Source organism: Neopelma chrysocephalum, unplaced genomic scaffold, assembly GCF_003984885.1.
Source record: "Neopelma chrysocephalum unplaced genomic scaffold, ASM398488v2 Primary Assembly neopelma1_252, whole genome shotgun sequence".
NCBI lineage: Eukaryota > Metazoa > Chordata > Aves > Passeriformes > Pipridae > Neopelma > Neopelma chrysocephalum.
In genome coordinates this window covers 1,751,163-1,771,945 of record NW_020897914.1, presented here as the reverse complement: position 1 = coordinate 1,771,945, position 20,783 = coordinate 1,751,163, and the positions used below count along the sequence as shown (strand labels likewise).

Here is a 20,783-nt window from a genome sequence, read left to right as displayed (position 1 = left end):
CCCTCCTCCCCGGTGGGTAAATCCCATCAGCAGCCACCCTAAACCGCCCCACGCCAGCCCTAATCCCATCTCAGGGTACGCCATCAGGCTCCCATCGGCCGGGTGAGGGGCACACAGTCCCGGGAGGAACACCCCGGGAGAGTCGGGGGACAGCAGGGATGGCCCTGGGCCCTGCCCGGGAAGGCCAGCGGCGTGCTGGGAAGAGGCCGCCTGCCCCTTCCGTGCTCTCTGGAGAAGGAGGGGGAGCGCAGGGCTCAGCTGAGCTTTGCCCTGGGTTAATTTTAGACCAAGGAGATAAGAGGAGGCGCATGGCGGGGCTTAAGGGGTCTCTTAAGCGGGGCCTCCGCCGTCCCTGCAGCGGCGCCCGGGGAGCTCACGGGGTCCCGCTGCTCTCGCCGGCCGCGGAGGCTCCCGGCCGGGCCGGGGGCTGGTCTCGCCCCCCGGGACGGAGCGGTGCAGGCAGTGTTGTGGGGTGAACGTCGCCCGTGCACCCCGGGGCCAGCGCAGCGCCCTGTTGTGGGGTGCAGGGGGCCCTGGGGAGAACCCCGTCCTTTGAGGGTGCGGGGGAGGGCGGCCATGTGGCGGGGGGTTCCCCGCATGAGGATGTGGGGACACAGCCTGGGCGGGTCACCGGAGTGCAGGTGACTGCTGTGTGGGAGGGGCACACGTGAGAGGTCGGTCATGTGCGGGACACCCCCGAGAACAGCACTAAAACCTCCGCACGGCCCCCACCGCGCCTCCTTAAGCGCCCGCCCCGTCCCAGCCTCCCTCCGCCCCGTCCCGCCCCGTCCCGCCCCGCTCCCTCCAAGTGAGGGAATAAAGTTGCGGGTCGGGCCGGGCGGGCCCGGCCGGAGCGGAGCGGGGCGGCAGCGCGGCCGCGGGGCAGCGCCGGGCCATGGCCTCGGAGGAGCTGGCGCAGAAGCTGCAGCGGCGGCTGCAGCTGGAGGCGAGCGGGGCGGCGGAGGAGGGCGAGGCGGAGGTGGCCAAGGGCGCGGCGGAGGAGGAGGCGGCGGAGGAGCGGAGCTGCCTGACGGCCAGCGCGGGCGCCGAGCTCAGCGCCAAGCTGTGCCGCCGGCACGACATCAACGAGGGCGCGGCGCAGCCCCGCCGGGCAGCCGTCTTCAACCCCTACACCGAGTTCAAGGAGTTCAGCCGCCGGCAGATCAAGGACATGGAGCGCATGTTCCGGCTGTGAGTGGGGCGGGGGTCCCGGGGCTCTGCCTTCGCCCGCGGCCCCTCCCGGCACCGGCCCCGGGGGCACATCTGGAGAGGGGCTGCTCGCTCCCGGCCGCGGGCTCGCCGCTCTCCGCGGTTTTGCGGTCGGGCTGGAGGAAGCCGCGGCGGGTTCCCAGCGCCATCTGATCCCCAGATTGTCCCTGTGCTTTGCGGGGGGGTCGTAGGGTTCGCCTGGGGCTCAGCCCTGTGTTTAGCTCACGGCTTCTGCTCTACCTGGGCTTGGGACGGCGGCTGTTTGTGCTGGCACCCATGAGCTGCGGCTTTGGGGGACGCTCTGGGTGGGACGGGGGGCTGCGACAGCACAGGGGCTGCTGCTTCACACCGGGGGCACCGGGTGGGTCTGTGTCCCGGGGCCCGGCAGAGGCACTGGACACTTACCTGCCACAACTGCGACCCTGAACACCCTTAGCAGCTCTGCTGGCTCTGCCTGGCGGTGTCCTCGCTCTTCACACAGTCCTGTCTGCCAGTCTTGGTACTCCCTCCCGTGCACCCAAACAAAGCTTCAGCTTCCTCTTGCTTCCCCCTTCCTGGGGGCTAGGCTGGGATTCTTCTCCTGGCAGGAAGGTTTGTGTTGAAGTCAAGCTGCTGGTAGCAACACGGAGAGCTGCTTCTCTAAGCTGAAAGGCTTGGCCCTCCCTGGGGCCATGCTCCTGCACCTTATCTCTCCTCCAGACCTGTCATGGCTCCTGGAGTTGGGCTGTGCCTGGGTACCTTTGATTGTGCTCGGGTTTCCCTCCAGCACCACAAACCTCCGAGCTCCTGGGGGCCAGTGTCCTCCCAGCCCCAAGAGAGGGGTCAGACAGGCTGCCAGACTGGGGGGGAGCTGCTGCTGGGCACGAGGGGGCAGGACTATGGTGGCTGCCACAGCAAGGTGCAGAGATTTACTTAAGCTTACGGAGGTGACTGCAGTGGGCTTTGTAACTTGTCGGGTCCTTGTTTTCCTATCTGAAAGCTACCTTGGGCATGGGGGATTGTTGTGAGGAGCCCAAGAGGCTGGTTGAATGCTGCCAGCTCCCAGCACTGTGGGGTGTTGCTGTGCCCAGCCGGGGCTGTTGCCGCAGGAGACCAGGCAATGGGCTTTTGTGAGCTTACTGGAGTTTGGAGTTCTTTGTTGCACAGGCAGCGTTGTGTTGGCAGCTGGTGCGGGAAGGGAGGTGGTCCCGGCGAGACTGCTGCTCCACTCTGTCCTGTGTCCCTTTTGACTGTGCTTGAAGGGGATCCCACTCTGCAGAGGCTGAGCCGTGGTGCTGCGAGGACTGGAGGACAAACAATGCAGGCAGCTGCAGTGCCCAGAAGCTGTGGGCAAGAGGCTGGAGCAGGCACTGCCTCAATAAGGAAAAGGAAAGGAACAGTGGCGGTTTGGGGAAAAATAAAAAGTGGAAGAGCTGAAATGCAGCTGAATTTTTCAACAATGAGCTCATTAAACGCCAGCCTTGTAAGCGGGAAAAACCCAGGCTTTGCAGTTGAATGCTAATCAGCTGGTCAATGTAGCTGGAAAGCATTGCATGCCCTGTGAGGGCTGTGGCAGCTGAGTGCTGGCTGCTCCCGCCAAAAGGGGAAGAAGGTGGGCTGCATGCTCCCCTCTTGTGCTTCCCGGACGGACAGACAGAAAAACCCGTCCTGGTGTTCACTCTGTTACAGGCACCTGAGGTTTGCAGTGGCAGAGGATCTGGCCTTTGCTCCATCTGCTGCCACTGACCTTTTTCAAGTGTTGGCTGACGCCACACGCTCCATGAGGAGAGGAAATGTTCCCCTTAATTCCTGTCAATCAGAGCTTGAGTTAATGTGATTAAGGCTTTTATTCTCTGTATGGCTTATTGGCCCTGGCCACCACAACTCAGGGTCTTTCTTACATCCCTGTCTCAAAGGCTTATTTTTCTCTTTTAGTGTCTTCTCACTACCACGGGATGCCAGGTTTCCACTAGGAGACTTCCCATCCAGAAAATGTTTCTTGTCAGTTTAGTGGAACTTGTAAACCTGTAGTTCAGACTAAACTTGAGCCTGTGGGTCCTGTGCATGGTGGGGTCTGGGTAATGGTGCTCCAGCTGGAAGGAGGTCCTGGTGAAAGCGGCTGCTCTGGTGCCTGTCAGGGCATCCCATGGCATGGATGGTAGCTGTGACTGCCCTATGACAGGGTGGAAGCAAAGGCCTTGTCTGAACATGAGACTTCCCAAATTCCAGTGCTCCATCTGGGTGCTGTGTGCTGCTGGCTGTGCCAGGGGCATTTTTCCAAAGCAGAAACGATGCTCCTTGCTCCTGCTGCCATGGTTGGGCTCACTTTTCCCCTGCTCTTGTCCAAGCCTCTTCTTGTTAGCATCGCCCCATTTCAGCCCCATTCTGCCAGAGATGGGGTGCAGATGTCTGCTGGGGTGCTGGGTGCAGGCAGCTCTCAGGGTGGGTATTTTTTTGGCAGAGAGACTAGGAAGTCTACAGCTCAGGCTAATTATAATGCAACCTAATTAGCTACCTGTTCTGACAATGTGTGAGGACTGATAACCTCTCTTTCCTGAGTCTTTTGAACGAACTCTCAGGACCTCTGGAGTCTCAGAGCTCCCCTTGGTCCCATCCTTGTCCAGGGAAATAACAGAGGGGAGTGTGAAAGCCAGGCAGCGAGGCTGTGTCTGGCAGGAATGACCTTTATGAGAGACCTATGGGGGAGGAGAACAGACACAGGCAGGCTTCATTTGTGGAGTGGGAGGGAGGGGAGAAATTCCGGTCTTGCTATTGCTTTGTGTTCAGGGAATTTCACGTGTTGCCCACATGTTGCACAAGTGCCTTGTGTCTGGCGGGTGGGAGAGGCTGTGATGTCCCCTTGCCCTCTGGAGCCCCTTGGGAGCCCCTTTGCTGGGTGCCCCTGGCCTTGCCTGCCGTGCTGCAGCAGGCCTGCTCTCCCCAGACCTGCCTGTGCTCGGGCTGATCGGCTGCCTCTGGTCTGGGACCAGCTCTCTGGGGAGCCCCAGTGGTCAGAGCCTGTTCTTGCCCCCACCCTCATACAGAGGAATTGTTTCCAAAGCTTTTGGGAAGAGAATGGAGTATTCCATTTGGAAGGCACCAACAATGATCACATCTAGTTCAACTCCCTGACTGCTTCATGGCTGACCAAAAGTTAATTCTTGTTATTAAGGACATTGTCCAAATGTCTTTCAAACACTGACAGGCTTGGGGCATCGACCACCTTTCTAGGAAGCCTGTCCCAGGGTCTCACAGCCCTCTCAAGTTGAAAGAAATGCTTTCTCAGGTCCAGTCTGATCTTCTCCTGAGGAACCAGTTTTGAACCATTCCCATTCACCCTATCACTGGATATCAGGGAGAAGAGATCAGCACCTCCCTCTCCATGTAAGGTGAAACACAATGCTCAGAGGGAATGCTACTTAGAAAAGATTTTGAAATGTTTAAGAGAAGATTATAATTACTTTAGCATCATTATTTGAACTGCTTTATTTCAAAACCTATCTTAGGCCATTGCAGCATGCAAGAACTGCAGATTAAAGTACAGGTGCCCGTAGCATGTGGAGCAAGCTCAGGTACAGCAAACAGGTACAGGGAGGGCAGGTTTTCTTTCCAGTTTTTCTCAAGAAATGTGAATGTTTAGAATCTGCTCTTTGATCCTTCAGGATTTGTTATTTCTCATTGAACTGTCACTTTTTTTGTTACAGCGTCACTACAGGTGATGCAGTCCTTGGCATCTCCTTTCTCTTCCCTCTCTGATCCCTTTTTCCTCTGTGAGGTAACCCCGTATCTATGCTGCGTGGCCCCAGTGCAGTGCTTGTACTCGGGCAGTAATTGTGTGTAACACACTTCCTGCTCTCAAGCAAGTCTGTTCAGCAAGCATTCCCTCCTTCCTTCCCCCTCGCTTTGGCTCCTGCTTTCCTCTCCCGGCCAGGCACGCTCTGCAGTCCGGGTGGAAGTGAGCCAGTGTGGGAATCTGGGCGCATCCTCATTGCAGCTGCTCTTGGCAGCCGCTGTCTGTGTCCCTGTGTCCCGTGTGCTGCTCGGGGCTGCCGCGGCTCCCGCATCGGGTGTGCTCGGGGCTGCCCCGGACCCGGGGGGGACCTGCCATGGCCACGGCACCAACCTGTGCCGGAGCTGCCTGCCCGTGACGTGAGAGGTCTGTGCCTGTCGGCGCGAGATTCCCTCTCTAATGCCTGACATCCCCCGGGCGAGGCTTGGCTCGTGCCCCAGGGAGCTCCGAGCCCGAAGGAAGCAGAGCTGTGGTGTCACAGCAGGACAGCGGGTGAGGGCAGGGCTGGCCAGGCACCCGAGTGCTGCTTGCTGTGCCACTCCTGGAGCACAGGATGGGGCGGCTCCCCAGGATGCTGGGTGTGTTTGAGGACCGAACTTGCCCCGGTGCCCTCCTCCAGCTCTGCCTGTGAGAGCTGACGGGTGTCAGTCACCGGCACAGGGCTGTGCTGCAGGCACGTGTGTGAGCAGACAGTGGAGTTTTATGAACCCCCAAAAGGCAGGCGAGGGGGTCTTTGGGAGGGGTCCGGTGTGCAGGAGCACCAGCTGACCAGCAAGGTGCAGTCTGGGTCCTGCCCCATTGTGTCGAATGCCTGTGGCTGCTGTGGGGAATGAACTGCTCGTCTCGTGCCCTATAAATATGCCTCTCCCTAAATAGTCTGGCTGTGCAGCAGCCGAGTGGCTGTACCCAGGTCCTAAAATACTTGGGCTGTTTTAGGAGGCGAGGGGGTGGGGAGGGAATGCAGCAGTTTGCAGGGTGCTGCCGTTGGGTTTCGGTGTCCCTCTGTGTGCCTGTTCCCGAGTGCAGGGGACTGGTAACCTGATTTTTGGGAGCATCTCGGCGCCAGCTGTACTCCGGCCCAGCCTGCTCGACACCCATTGTGTGGCTGGTACAGTGTGCTGCTCTGCCACGGCCTGCTGCTGGCAAGACCCCGTTTCTCACAATCCTGGCTTTGTGCTGCCTCTCTGCAGGGATGACGGGCCCTGAAGCTGTGCCCCATGCTTAACCCTTTCAGGGCGGCAGCCCCTGGGCCACTGTTTGCCTGCAGGTCGTGTATATAACAGGAGGGTGAGATGAGCACAGCAGGCACGGGCTGGGCTTGTGCCCTCCTGCCTTCACCTTCATAACCCAAAGCTTCTCTGTGAGGCCAGGCAGTGTCCCAACCCCACATGGACAGCCCTTGGAGGGACCTTGCTGTTATTTTGCTTCTGCACCCAGCCAAAGGGCAGCATGAGCTTGCTGGGCCCCCAGAAACCCACCCCCAAGTGCCTCTCTGCCACTAGACACTTTGCTGCTGTGTCTGATCCAAGGTGTTGCGTCCCCAAACACCTTACACCGGAGGAAGGGCCTCACACCCTTTCTCTCAAACTTGAAAGAAAAGCAAATTGACCATTAGATATTGCACTTATTGTGCTTCTGTGACGTCCTGGAAGTGCATCTCAGCGCTGGGCTGGGTGATGCTGTGATCGGGTGCCTTAATTAGCTGACACCTTTCTTGCTGTGAAAAACCCGCTGCGTTTCCTCCCCGTGATGTCTCAGATCTGTGACCTGGTTTCTGCTCTGAGGTTTCTTGCCTAGTTTTTCAGAAAGCTGTCCAGCCTGGTGGGTTCCTGGGTTTGCTGGGTGCAGAGAGTGCAGGCCAGTTGGCAGCAGGAGCTGTGTGCCAGCCTGGTCTGGGGGTGATGTCCCTGTCATTTGGGGTCTCTTGGTCCTGGGACCCTTGGAAACAAAGAGGCACAGAGAGTATCAAAACTGGTTGTGGAGGTGGTGGGGCTCTGCAGAGTCATGGATGCCCTAGTTTGGGGAATAGCATGCTGTGCCTGTGCCCCTGAAGGCAGGGGCAGAGCTCCTGGCTGAGCCCTGCCTGCTGCCCACGCCTGCCAGCAGTTTGTTGGGCCTGCCTTTGCCACAGCTTCCTCTGCGGCTGGGAGGCTTCTCCACTGGAAAGGGCTTTCTTCCAGGGAAACCACAACTGTGCACATCTCTGTCTGGGATGGCTGCATGTCTTTGGAAGGGAGTTAACAGTCAATGAAAGATCAGGGGTGGGAGGACTTGACTGGCTGCTGCCTGCTGGAAAGCTTTAGTGCCATGCCTGGGGCTTCCTTACTGCCTGGTTGAAAGGATCTTACGCTGTCAGGGCCGAGGTGGTGGCCGGGGGCAGTGGCAGGCTGTGTGCCAGGGCTGAGCCAGCTTGGCAGACCCTACCCCGCCCTCTCATGTGGGCCCCCAGCTCTGTGCTGAGGGCAGGACCAGGACGAGGGGGCTGTTGAGGGGCTGGGTGATAGCAGAGGGCCCATCCCTGCGGCCTTTGGACTCTGACAGCCAGCCATGGCCCTGGGGGTGTGAAGTGCTGGCTGCTGGGTGGGCCGGATGCTGCACCCACACCCACAGCAGATGTTGGGAGGAATTGGTGCATGGTCCCAGGCTGTGCACAGCAGGTCACTCGCTGCCTCCCCATCCCTAAAGCACCCCTCCCCTTGCTTCCCTCTCCTGCAAAGAGTCCTTGTAGTCCCTTGTTCTGCATTGGGAGCGTGGTCCTGCTCCAGTCTTGTTGCTGGAGTAGGGCCCTGGTTTCCTGTGGTGCAGCCCTGGCACTGGCTGGGTTTGCTATGCTGCCCTGGGACTGCCTTTCTGCTCTGCCTGGGGACACAGAATAAACAGCTGGCATGAAGCAAGGTGCTTCTGTAGTACAGAAGTGTTCTGGAGAGAAAAGATCCTAGCAGCTAGAGGGAGTGTGTTTGGCTTACAGAGGAAGATTGCTTTCTGAGGAGAGGTTCTGGTTGGTCTCTGCTCCCTGTTTCTCCTTGAAACGAGCAGGAGGCCTGGCAGCAGCTGGCTCTGCCATGCCTTTGCCTCATCACACTGGTGCATGGTGTAAGCTGCGTGCAAATAACCTCTGTGCTGGACAGGCAAGTGGGTGAAATGGAAATCCCACTGAGATAAGCTGAGGTCCTCCACGTTCCTTCTGCGTGGGTGGTTTGGTCTGAGCTCCCCTGAGCACTTCTTCCTCTGGTGAGACAGCTCTGAAAGCTGCCAGCTACTTCCCTGAGCTTAATATATCCCAGCACTGACTGTGTCAGCTTCCCCTCTCTCCTGAGCTTTGAACCACACAGGGACTTTATCCATTTTCACGGTTCCTCTTCTGGGAAGATGGATATGGGGATGATGATGACTGACCCGCTCGCCTTTGCACCTCACAGGTATGACTCAGGACGGGATGGATACATCGACCTGATGGAGCTGAAGCTGATGATGGAAAAGCTGGGAGCACCACAGACCCACCTGGGGCTGAAGAACATGATCAAGGAGGTGGATGAAGACTTCGATGGGAAGCTCAGTTTCCGTGAGGTGAGGAGCCAGGGAGGTGGCTGTGGGGCAGGGGGAGGAGGCAGCCAGGCCCAGGGCTCTGGCTGTAGGTAGCCTTCTCCCCTCTGTTTTTCCAGCTGTGGGGTGCAGTGGAGAAGCCAGTGAGCTTCCCCATGCCAAGGGTACGTTGTCAACCTCCATCTCCACGTGGCAGTACTAGGACCTGATGCCAAAGCTCTCCAACCTCCCTGCTGGCTTTGGGAGCACATTTGAGCCCCGTTGCAGCTGCACAGGAGTGCTCACAGAGCTCCCTGCTGTAGCTGGAGGGGGTGTGTCCCTTCAGTCCCAAGGTGTCATTGCTGGGCTCCTGTGGCACATCAGCTCAGGCCTCTTTTCGGGTGCAGGGGCAGCTGGTCTCAGGGCTATGAGAGGATCTGCTCCAGTTTCTGTTGGGTCCCTCTCTGCATCACACAGTGACCAGCCGTGACAGGCTCTGCAAGGGGTGGTCCGCTCCCTGCAGGAAGGAGTGAAAGTGGGGATGCAGCAGTTTGGTGCTGCACTCTGGCTCAGCAGGGACACACCTGAACAGGCCTGTCTGTCACCACTGTGCTGAGACAGCTGGGAGCAGTGTGGGCAGGCCAGGATCCTGTGCCAGGCAGAGGAAGAGAGGGGATTTGAGCAATTATGTGCATGCACTTAGGGGTACCATAATCATCTCAGCAGGAAGGGGGAACCTAGATACCAAAACCTCCTGTGTGATCATTTCCTCCTCCCAAACACTCGGTCAGGAGTGAACGTCACACTGTTGCTTTCTGAATTAACCCACAGCCCCTCAGGCAGCAGCAGGGCCAGTGCTGCTTGTGTCTGCCCTGGGTGTGAGGGCTGTGCTGCTGTCCTGCCTCCTGCCCCACGGGAGGGCTGTGTGGGCCCTGAGCAGCTGGGCTCCCTTGTTTCTGCAGGGGCTGTGCTCTCCCCGTGCCACCTCTGGGGTGGGGTGGGGGTTTGCTGGTGGAGATGAGGTTCAGAGCTCTGCACAGCTCAGGACATTGAGTTTTGGCTGTGGAAGTGCCAAGAGCTTTGGCAGTGCCTGGGAGGGGGGCCAGGGCCCATGACCAGCTGGGCTGGTTGGGGCATGAGGGATGATTGGCAGCTCCACAGAGCTGCTGCACCATCTCTCTGTGCTGGCACATCACACCATCTCCCCCTTTTTCACCAGCATGATGCCTCATGATCCACCGTGCGGGATCCTTGGGACTGACCCTGTGCTGTGTCCTGCTTTCATGTCCCAAGGGTTTTGTTGCATTTCTTTCACTGCGAGAGGGCAGCAGGAGAGGATAGAGGCCAAAGATTGTGTTCTGGAGACCAGCTCTTAAAGAGAAACATGCAGATCTGGGAAGTGAGAGCCTGTTGCTGTGCTCTGTGCAGGAAAGGAGATGTGCCAGGTCAGAGGTGAACTGGGGGTAGCAAAGAATCCAGTGGAGCAGGAAGAGCACCATGCCATGGCCCCAGGTCACCGATAGCCAAATCACTGTGTGGGCTGAGGAGCCCTCTGTCTCTAGGTGCCTCCTGAGCCACCCTTCACCCTGGGTGAGGAGCTGGGGACAGCCTCCAGGCTTGCTGCAGGGGTTCTCTCCTGTGGCAGAGAAATGCCTTTATCCTCAGGGCTCTGAAAGATGCCGTGGTGTCCTGGCACCAGTGGCGCAGCACGAGTGGCAGAGCAGCTCCTCTTCTGCTGCCACCTGTTTGGAGCACAGCCCCTGCCTGGCCCCTGGCACAGGCAGAGCTGCCTGTGCTGCCAGCCCCTGGCACAGGCACATGGCAGCTGGTGCTGTGGAGCTTCTTGCCAGCTGCAAAGCCAGTCAAGAAAATGCTTGAGTAGCCCGTGGGTTGGAATGAGGAACATCCCTGGCAGAGCTCTGGGGACAAATTACACAGCAGCTTTGGCACATACCCAAAGCTTCCCGTGGCAGAGAGGAGCAGGATGCTTCTTGCCTTTTTGCAGATGTGCCCTGTCTCTCTGGTCTGTTTGGGCAGAGGGCTGGCAGGGAGACAGATTTCCTGGTGGGGGAGGAGGCCTGAACCATCCCATAGGCCTGTTCTGCTCTGCTTCTCATTGGTGGTGATGAGCAAGCATGTGGAGGGTGACTAAGCTGAATTGGGGCACTCAGACAACATGAGGAGAAACCTGGTTTAAATGAGTGTCTGAATGGAGCAGAGTAGAACTCGGGTACTGGAGGGCTCCTGGCTGCCTCCAGAGAACATCGAGTCTCAACAAGACACTCTTCTTTTGGCCTGCCAGAGAATTGGCCGGGACCTCTTTCACTTGCAATAGGTCACCTTTTTCTGCTGCTTTGAACAGTGTCCTCCCATCCCAGATAAGCTGTTGCCTGGCAGGGAGGCTCGTGTGGCTCTGACTTGCTGCTGCTGAGCCACTGGCCCTGCTTAGCAAAGCTGCCTCCTACTCCTGACCTTTGAGCATCCACCAATACATGAGCAATTAAGTGCACAAGACTCTGTGACTCAAGCAAGAAATTTAGGCTTAAAAGGTTAGGTATAGTGGGGAGAAAAAGCCCACACCTCTGTCTCTCTAGTTCTGTCACTACCACAGGAAACCAGAGTTAATTGCTGTAATAGCAATGCCTAATTGTAGCTGCTATCTAGAACCCTCAGAAATCCACCCTCTGTCCCCCACACCCGCTGAAATGCTGACCCACATCACGTGTTTGCTCCCAGAGTTGGTGCAAACCACAGCTGCTTTTCTGGCAAGCTGTTATTGCAGGGTTGCTGCTGCCCATCAAACCTTCCCTTGCACAGTGGCCAGCCTGGCACTGGGGGGGAGGTCTTGGCTGGTGAAGGATGTGGAAGCAGATACAACTCGTGAGGTTAGCGGGTTGGAAGGTGTGGGTTGTGTTGTCCTCTTTGAGAGCACAGCTTTAAAAGGTGCCAGTGTTACTCACTTTTGCTTCTCTGACACTTCCCTGAGGCTTCGCTGCACGTGGAGTGTCCTGGGCCCAACAAGGGGGTGAGACAGGCTGGGAGTGGGAGCTGAATGCAGATTGCTGGTGTTCTCTAGTTAGTGAGAAGCAATGCCTTGAGGGGAGGTAGCTGGTGAGGTGAGCTGCAGGCTGTGTGCTGGCATGAGGAGGGATTGCTGCTGAGCTCCTGTGGAAACCAGCACGATGCCCCATGGTCCACCCTGCGGGGTCCTTGGGACTGGTCCTGTGCTGTGTCCACCCCAGCAGCTGGCTCAGCCCCAGGTTTTCTTTAACTCAGCCCCCCCTCCAGGGCCATGGCAGCCCATATCTAGAGGGTTGCTGCCCCATCCCTTAGTTTCAGGGTGATTCATGCTTACTTGTACTCATGACCCAGTCCCTCCCCAGGTGACAGCTGTACCAGACCTCAGGACTGTGCTGCCTCCACTGCTCTTTTCCAATGCCAGGAAGTGGGACTTGCAGGGTGGAGCAGAAACTGTGAGGAGGAACCATGACTAATTCCAGCCGAGCTGCCAGCCCTCTGTGTCACCGTGCCAGCCCTCTGTGTCACCGTGCCCAGTGGTGGGGAAGGGGAACTCGCCAGAGCCCGGCAGATCTGGGCAGAGGGCGAGGATGTCTTGGGGAGGATTTGGGTATTTTCCAAGCAGGATGTTTTGCCCGTTCAGCAGAGCACCATTTAGTTTCTTACATGTGTGTATGGGGTTTCTGTGGCCAGGTTTTGGGAGTGGGGGGGCTCCAGGGGTGCCTTCTGTGACCAGCTGCCGGAAGCTTCTCCCATGTCCGGCAGAGCCAATTCCAGCGGCTCCAGGACAGACTCACCCGAGCCCAGCAGAGATGGTGGGAACCACTCTGCGATAACATATTTAAGAAGGAAAAGAAGTTATTGCACAGGTGTAATTGGGTCCAGGAAAGAGCAGAGTGAGAATATGGGAGAGGAACAGCTCTGCAGACCCCCAGAGCAGTGCAGAAGGAGGGGCAGGAGGTGCTCCAGGCCCTGAGATTCTGTGGGGAGGCAGCTGTGCCCCTGCAGCCCATGGAGGGCTGTGGGAGATGCCTGAAAGGGGGATGTGAGCCCATGGGAAGCCTGTGGACCCAAGGGGAGAAGAGCCTGCGTGGGGCTCCAACTCCTCTCCCTGAGCAGGGACAGAAACAACCTGGGATGAACTGACTGTAACCCCCATTCCCATCTCCCTGTGCTGCTGGTGGTGGCAAGGAGGAGAACTTGGGAAGGAGGGAGGGGTGGGGAAAAGATGTTTTTAAGATTTTACTTCTCATTATCCTGCTCTGATTTTATTAGTAATAAATTCCATTAATATCCCTAAGTTGAGTCTGTTTTGGCCATGACAGTATTTTGGTGAGTGCTCTCTCCTGGTCCTTATCTGAACTCGTGAACCTTTGTTACATTTTTCTCTCCCCCGTCCAAATGAGGAGCGATAGAGAGGCTTTGGTGGGTGCTTGGGTCCCACCCAGCCAGGGTCAGCCCACTACGATGTGTTTGGAGGGGTAAAAGCTCCCTCCAAGCCCAGCTGCTCTGGCTGCCCCGCGCTGAGCACTCACGGGTTACTCACGGGTTACGAGGCCGTCGGTGAAGCAATGCCTGGTGACGCTGCCTCTTGGAGAGGGCCAGCGCTGCTGTCATCCCCCCACCCTTCCCCAGGGGAGCCCTTACCACACTCTCACATCCCCGGCAGCTCCTGCGAGCAGCCGAAGCAGGGAGTGCCTTAGGGCTGGCTCGGTGGCCGGGACTCTGCTGCCCTCTCCGGGACATCTCTGGCTCTCCGCGGGGAGCAGCGCGGTCCCCAGCCTGGCGGTTCGAGAAGCGCAGCCCTGGAGGTGTCTGATGTTTCTGTGCAAATGGATTTCAGGGCAAGCCTGCCTGGTGCCTGCAGCCGTCTGGCCTGGGCTGAAGTGGCGCAGCTTTGGTGCTTGTCCTCCTTTTGTACCCGGGTGCTTGTCCTTGTCTCTGTTCTCTCTGTGCTGTTCCGAGCACTGAGACACCTCCTGGGGTGGCCAAGAATAGCAGGGAGTTATAGGACTTCTCCAGGTACACGCAGAGCTTCCACATCCTAACCTGGGGTTCGGTTGGCAGCTGGAAGGTGGTGCAGAGGTCTTTGTTTTTAAGCAGGCACATTTTGTTCCTTCTTAAAAACACAAACCAAAAGAGTGCTTTTATGCAGTGAAATAAGACACTTTTTTTGTTTGTTCCTTTTGCAGTTCACTTCCCGATATACACTCTGCTGTGGTCACTCTGGATTTGTTAAATGTCTGTGGTCCAGTGTGGGACAGAAGTTTCACACCAAGTTGCTCTGTGGACACTTGTCCAGGCCCCTCTGTCACAAGGGCACACACGCACTTGGGCTGCTGTTGTCTCTCACAGGAGTGCACTGGTGCCTCTGTTCAGGGAGCCTGGGGTGAACCAGAGATGTCTTTGCCCTGCTTTCATTGTCATGGGATGTGATCTGAGCCCCCAGAATGCTGGGGAAGCTGGTGGGGGGCTTGTGAATACACCCTTAGAGTGTGGGGACATAAAGAGCTACGTCTGAGCCCACCCTATGGTTGTATTGGGTGGGTGCAGAGGTGCCCTCCTTCCTCAGGCCACATAGCAGACTAGGCTTGATAGGAACTGTGCTTTACCAGGGCTCTGATTCCCAGGAAACCTTCATTTCCTGTGAGATTCCCACTGCTTTTAGTCTGTAACAGGGCTGTGCACAGGAGCACAAGTTCCATGGTGCCACTTGGTTTATATAGACCTGGTTTCCTTTGCTCAGAAATGTGAATTCCAGCCCCCTGCAGGTGACTGTGCTGTTGGTATTTTAAGTTGTCTGAGCCTCAGTGAAAAACTGGAATGTTTCCTCTCTCTCTCTTGCTAGTTCCTGCTGATTTTCCATAAAGCTGCAGCTGGGGAGCTGGAGGAGGACAGCGGCCTCTTGACTCTCGCAAAGCTCTCGGAGATAGATGTATCCATCGAGGGAGTCAAAGGAGCCAAGAACTTCTTTGAAGCTAAGGTATGGTGTGGCACAGAGGAATAGGAAAAACCTCAGCCGTAGCTTTTCCCTTCCCTGTTTTGTTGGGCTCTGGTTACAGCCTTTTCTGTGGATCAGTCAACACTAGGACAGTGTAATGCAGTGTCTGTGCTCTGGGTATTACCCTGGTGGAGCTGACTGGCCAACCTGTGTCCCTGGGAGCTCTGAGGGACTGGCTGGCTGACTGCTTTTAAAGACAAAAGTGTCCTGAAATGTAATGTAATAGGGACAGAGTTTCCCGTTTTTCAAAACCTCCCTCAAGCAGAACACTCCGAGTTCAGTGGTGAATGGAGTGTTTTGGAGTATAGGATTTCAGACATCTCTTTCTTGAGCAGCTCTCTGTAACCTTTGGAATCAAAATTATTCTGCAGGGTCCTGGGGTTGGCAGAAAGAGCTTTGCACCATTCGAAGCTGACAAAGCACCCTTTTTGAAAGCTCTCTTGGAGAGAAAATAATCCTGCTTGTTTATATAAGAAGTTTTTTCCCAGGAGCATAACGCAGCTATTGCACAGCAGATGTACTGAGATGAAAGCTGGAAAAATAGCCAGCAAGTAAACAATGTCTCTTTGATCTGCAGATTATCCATGGTGTAGTATGATGTTCTCAGATTTGGCTGTGATTCAGAGCTGTTTTCTGCAGTAGTTTCTCCCTCTGTATACACACAACCTATGCTCTGCTGCCTGCTTACAGAAATCATGTACATGACCCAGTGCTGAGGGTATTGTGTTGGTCACTGCTTAGTGACTATTAGTAAATGACCTTTCTTTTGTTGATTTTGAAGCCAAGCAAGCTCACAGGTATTGGGTGTAAATACCCAAGCACTGCAGCATAATTCATACGTGACCCGTCCTGACAGGGCGTCCCAGCAAGGCCTGGGAGGTGCAGCACACACTTCTGTGTGGCTCATCTGGGCATAGCTCAGGCTCTGGCTCTCCCTCTGATGCAAGGCTTGACACTCGTTCGTTTTCTCTTTTCCTCACAAAGGCCCAAGCCCTCTCCTCAGCCAGTAAGTTTGAAGCAGAGATTAAAGCCGAGCAGGACGAGCGGAAGCGGGAAGAGGAGGAAAGGAAGCACCGCCGAGCAGCTTTCAGGGAGTTAAAATCTGCATTCACCCAGTAACCAACCAGCCCATATGCACTCTGAGATTGCACAGGACTCGGTACGTTCCCCACATCAGGGCTCTACCTGGAGAGAACTGCTTGGATCCTGCCTAAAACTCACCACAGCTTCACTAGCCTTCCTCTCCTGAAGATCCTCCTGAGTTTCCAAGGGCACAACTCTTGCAGTTACTATGCATTCATAACGCTGTGAATAGTAGGAGCTGTATGTGCTGTTTGCTCTGAGCTGCCAGGAGCTCATCACCCTGGAGCAGAAACAGCAGGTAGCAAATCATGGGTGAGCACTGACAAGCGTCATGTTTGCCTGCTTCATTCTTCCCTATGCATCCTTTTGCTCTTAATCCTGTATTAATTCATTCCTTGCTTACAGGCAAGTAGTGAGGTCTTGTGTAAATCAGGGTGTACAAAGTACAGCTTGTCTCCCTGTACATTTGTACTGCTGTTGGGTGTTGTCACCCTTTTCTTCTTCCTCAAAGCCCTGTGCCACAGGCACTGTGAAAACACTGTGAAGAGAGAAAGGTAGTTACTAGGGACGTGGATCAAACTCACTAGCATTTCCTGTAGCATTTTCTGCCACCCAGCATGTTGGAGAGTCTTCCAGTTTTTCTTCTCAGAAGTGCCATAGTAACAAACCCTTCAGTAAGAGACGAGGTTTCCCAAGACTTGGAAGGGAGGAAGCTGGCTCTCTGCAATGAGGAATAGAAAACTGAGTTGCCTGACCATTTCTCTTCTTTCACATTCCATCACATGTAGTGTACTGTATGGCTTCACTGTATTTTCCAGCCTTAGGCAGCTGTATCTGTTTTTAAGGGGTGTTGCCAGCTGGACAATGCAATTGGATGGCACACTGGCGTTTTCTATTTGGAAGTTTGCTCGTAGCAATAATCATGAAGGTGACATTGTTTGATTTCCTTAGAGCCACGACAGAGGACACCAGCACAGCATCCTGAGCAATCCCTGCTCAGAGAGCAGTGAGGGGAGCACGTGGAGCTGAGCTGAGTTCCGAGGGATGGCACTACACTATTGGCCATCTGCTTTTGCAGACACAGGGAACTTGCCCACAGATGTCAAGATGCCCACTGCTTGTCTGGGTATATACATTGTAGGTCATGGCAGGGCAGCTGTGTTCCCTCAGAGACTGCTCTCGAGACATGGATTTGCTCAAATTCTGCCTCTGCTCTTGCCCCAGTTCACGCATTTTTATTTTTTCTTTCCAGAATGAAACTCACCAGTCGTCTTTTCACTTGTCTGTTTTGCTTCTTAAACTGTGAGCACTAAACTGTGAGCGTGGAATAATAAATAGAAAAACCTCTACTCTTTAATGTCAGGTGAAAGAATTGCTAAAGAATTAAACTGTGTATATATCTTCACAGATTATATTTTATAAATCACGCTTTTTAGGTAAATATTTATAATTAAATGTTTTTATACTTTACAACAAAGCAGATAATTTCATCTTCAATTATTTCTCCTTTTGCTGAAATGTACAAATAAAGCATTGTTATCTCCACTCTTGGCTGTGGTTTATTTCAGGTCCCTGAATGTACCAATTTGTTCACAAATTACAGTAGTGATCCTCAAAGCTCGGCACCCTGACTCGGATGCGTGGGGGGAGTGTTCAGCCCCTTCTTGGTAGCACTTCCCCTTGTGCTCAGAAGTTCTGGTGTAGAAAGCCCTAATGTTTGCGATTCCTTAGAAAGGCCCATGGCTGTGTAAATATTTGAAATAGTGCCCACTGCTCAGTGTAGACATCTGAAGGTTGTCAGCTTTTCCTTATCTTAAAACAGGCTGTGTCTCAGCCCCGGTGCTGCCCCAGCTGGGAGCTGCACAGGTTGCTTCAGCTGCATTTCCCTTTGCATTTCCTCCCTCTGCCTTTAGTGAAGGGAGGAAGAAAAGAAAGAAAATACATGGACATCTGAAAATGTGCCCAAGCATCTCGTTGGTCCTGTTGCTGATCTGCTGAGCTCTGCTGGCACGGCTGGGCTGGGCAGGAGGTTTAACTACTCAGGATTTCAGGTGTGGTGGGGAAATGGAAGGACACGATCCTTTCAGCCCCTGCAGCTCTGCTCTGTGTGTTGGGGAGTCCTCGGGTCCCAAGGTCAGGTAAAATCAGGGTGAAGGTTCCTTGGTTCCTATTGCCACGGGAAAATTGCAATACTGCAGCTCTTGATTTTTCTTTTCCTTGTTTTTCTCCCCAGCGGAGCAGGCACTGCTGACTCGTGCTGCTTTGCACGTGCAGCTGGGTGAGCAGCCTGGGGCTGTGGGAGAAGGGGGTGGAAAAAGGCCTTCCAGTGGTTTTACTTTAATAGAATTGAGTCAGCTTCACCTGACAAGTTTCAATAAGGAAACGAGCATTGTGGTTAGTTTTTGTTCAAATAGGTGCTGTTACCTGGGGCCGTAATTTGGTGCAGTGGACAGTAAGCACTTTTGGATGTACATTTATTTTGAAGTTGCAGCAATGTGCATTTTGAAATTAGCTTTGCAAAAAACTGACATTGGGAAATGAATGGCTCTCTAAATTGTTCTGGTTTGCTGGCAACTATTGAATTGGATAACAGTGTCATTAGGTTAGGCAGAAGTACTAGAAAGAAATTGTCTAGCTGTATCTCCCACCTAATACCGTGTGACAATACTTAATTGTATTTACCTATAATTAATATATTACAATCCTTGATGCTCTGTCCTTTTATGCCTGATGTCACCATAGGTGGGTCTCAAAGGTCCTGGCAATCCCAGTTCTCTTTAGTGATACCTGCTGGTACATTAACACCTGTCTGGAGCTCCTGACGTGCCCCAAGTGGATCTTAAGTTTGTGATGGCAAGTAGAGGAGTTTGGTGAAAAGTCTGTTGCACTTATGGGTCTTTCTGAGAAGGGACAAAGACTTGCCTCAAATCCTTCATCTCTTAGAGTGGGAACTCCAGGTAGTCCTTGGTCCCTGAGGGGTTTTGTTTAATGTTTCCCAGAGTAGAAGTAGAGTGGAGTCATCACCAGCCCTTCAGCCCCCATGGAGGGTGGGTTCAGCCTGTCTGGATGCTCCTGTCACTGCCATGGCCACTGGCTGCAGGGGACAGCCTGTGGTGGCCAGAAGTCTCACCCAAGGACCTCAGTGTGAACACAGTGGAGAGAAAGGGAAGCAGTATGATCAGGCTCTTCCTGGCTCAGGGTTCAGAGTTTATCTGTGAGCATTTAAGGTGACCAAATAACATTTTAGCCTCATGGGAGCATCCAAATAAATCCCTTGCCAGATGGATTGGAGTAACTGGAGCACTTAGTTGTTGCATTGCAAGCTAAGCTTGCCACATGTGGGAAAGACATCTAAAAGTAATTGAGTGTTGCAGAAGTAGCAGCTTGTTTGTGGTATTCTGTCTTTCAGCATAAGCCACCTGAGGTGACAGATGCATTGAAGTGACTGACTTTAAAAACTGCAGTTGGATGTTTGCCTGCTTTGCTGCTGTTTTCATTATTTTTAGGGATGTGACAAATGAGGACATGGAAAACAGAGGCTGCTGAGGCGACATTGACTCTTCCCAGACAAAATCCCTGGTATTTCAACAAACGAGGGAGTGCCTTTTCCAGATAACAAAGGGGGGGGGCAAGGGCAAACATGACTAGGACACATCTTTCTGGGCTGCTTTATGACCATTATTTCTCATTTCCAAGCTGTGCTCTGTGTTTGTAGCTCCACTGCTGTACTGAGAGGGGCAGGCTCCTGCCTCTGAGCCAGGATGGGCACAATGGGTTGATAAGGAAGGTTTCAGTTTGTTAGGAATGCTGCTTCCCTGCTCTTGGATTTGTCATAGTGAGGAGGAATTGGCACAGTAATCCAGGGCTCTGAAGTACATCATGCCCTTAGTACCCAGACTGGCTGCTGGGGTGATTTCACACCTACACAATATCAGCTGAAGTTCTGTGATTGAGCCATGCAGGAATTTTACTGCATGGGTACAGTTGTGAATTTTTATGAGATTCTCTCTGTTCTGCTTGAATGAGTGTTGTGGAGGATTTAAGATGCATCTGCTATTACCAAAAGATTGTCATCTGAGTTTCCTTGAGGTACTCTGCAGAAATGCCAAGTTCTGCAGATGAGGCATGTTTCAGTCGATCTCTTCTTGAATTTTTTTTTGTCTCAGTAATATAATGTTTGTGCTAACTGGGATAAAAAAATTTCCACAAGTGCTAAACATCTCCCATCTCAGATAAAGGTTGTCTTAGAGCATGTGAAAATATTTTTGAGTGCTCAAGCTCACATTTGATAAGTAGAATAACAAGGCACAGCTGCTTCTGCAGTGAAATTGGGAGTTTATCCTGACAGCTTGAAATGCAGCTCTGCCTGCCTCCCTCCCTCCGCTGCTATTAGTATTGGCTCAAGCTGTGTGGCAGCAACCAAGGGGATCGAATGCAGCTTGTCAGAGGCCAGCCCTTTTCTAGGGAGCTTTGCTTTTCCATACCAGCCTCCTAAAGGAGAAATTCCATTCTGAGATTTTTTGGGTGAGGTAGTTCTGTGTTGCTCTTAGCTAAAAATAAGCCCCAAGAATTACAGGCTTTCAACCCATTAGCTCAGAAGAATCACCAGTGTTCACTGTTGCATCATTTTTGGCTGCCGCTCAGTGCACAATGACAAGTATTTATTCACCTAGAAGAGGAGGGAGAAAGCTCCACGGGTTGTGGCTGCCATGAGGGTTGGAGTGCAACTGTTTCAGCTGAGAGCGGTTATACCTTCAGCAGTGCGTAACAGCCCAGAATAGTTTTTTAGGCTGAAGGAACCACATGGGGCTATTCTGCATCATGTACTAATATGGGTTTGGGGACTAAAAATAAACTGGTATTTTTAGCTGAAAAAAAGTTTGCCCTGAGCTCCTGATTTTTCCATCAGGAAGAGTCAAAATACGTGCCATCCACTGCCCTTTCCGTGTCAGCGGCAGCCGCCCCCCGGGGTGAGTCCCACGGCAGCGCATCCGCAGGACTCCCCTGGGGCCGGGGGGAGCGGCCCGGCCCTGGGGCTGGGCACGGAGGGCTCGGGCCACGGCGGCTCCTCACACGGCTCCTGTGGCCTCCCAGGGCCCCGACAGAGCTGAACGGCCCCACGGAGCCCGCACAGAGGGGCCGGGGCCACACCGCGCTGCTGAGGGGGCCGCGTGTGCGGGA

General features: G+C 54.3%; 1 protein-coding gene across 1 annotated transcript; it reads left to right on the top strand.

Moving 5' to 3' along the window:
* Nucleotides 1-794: 794 nt before the first annotated feature.
* EFHD1 (EF-hand domain family member D1) lies at nucleotides 795-17,147 on the top strand. Its single transcript, XM_027703864.1, has 4 exons — nucleotides 795-1,191; nucleotides 8,398-8,545; nucleotides 14,367-14,501; nucleotides 15,504-17,147. Exons 1-4 carry the CDS (start codon nucleotides 896-898, stop codon nucleotides 15,636-15,638), a joined length of 714 nt encoding a protein of 237 aa, XP_027559665.1. The 5' UTR covers nucleotides 795-895; the 3' UTR covers nucleotides 15,639-17,147.
* Nucleotides 17,148-20,783: the final 3,636 nt, after the last annotated feature.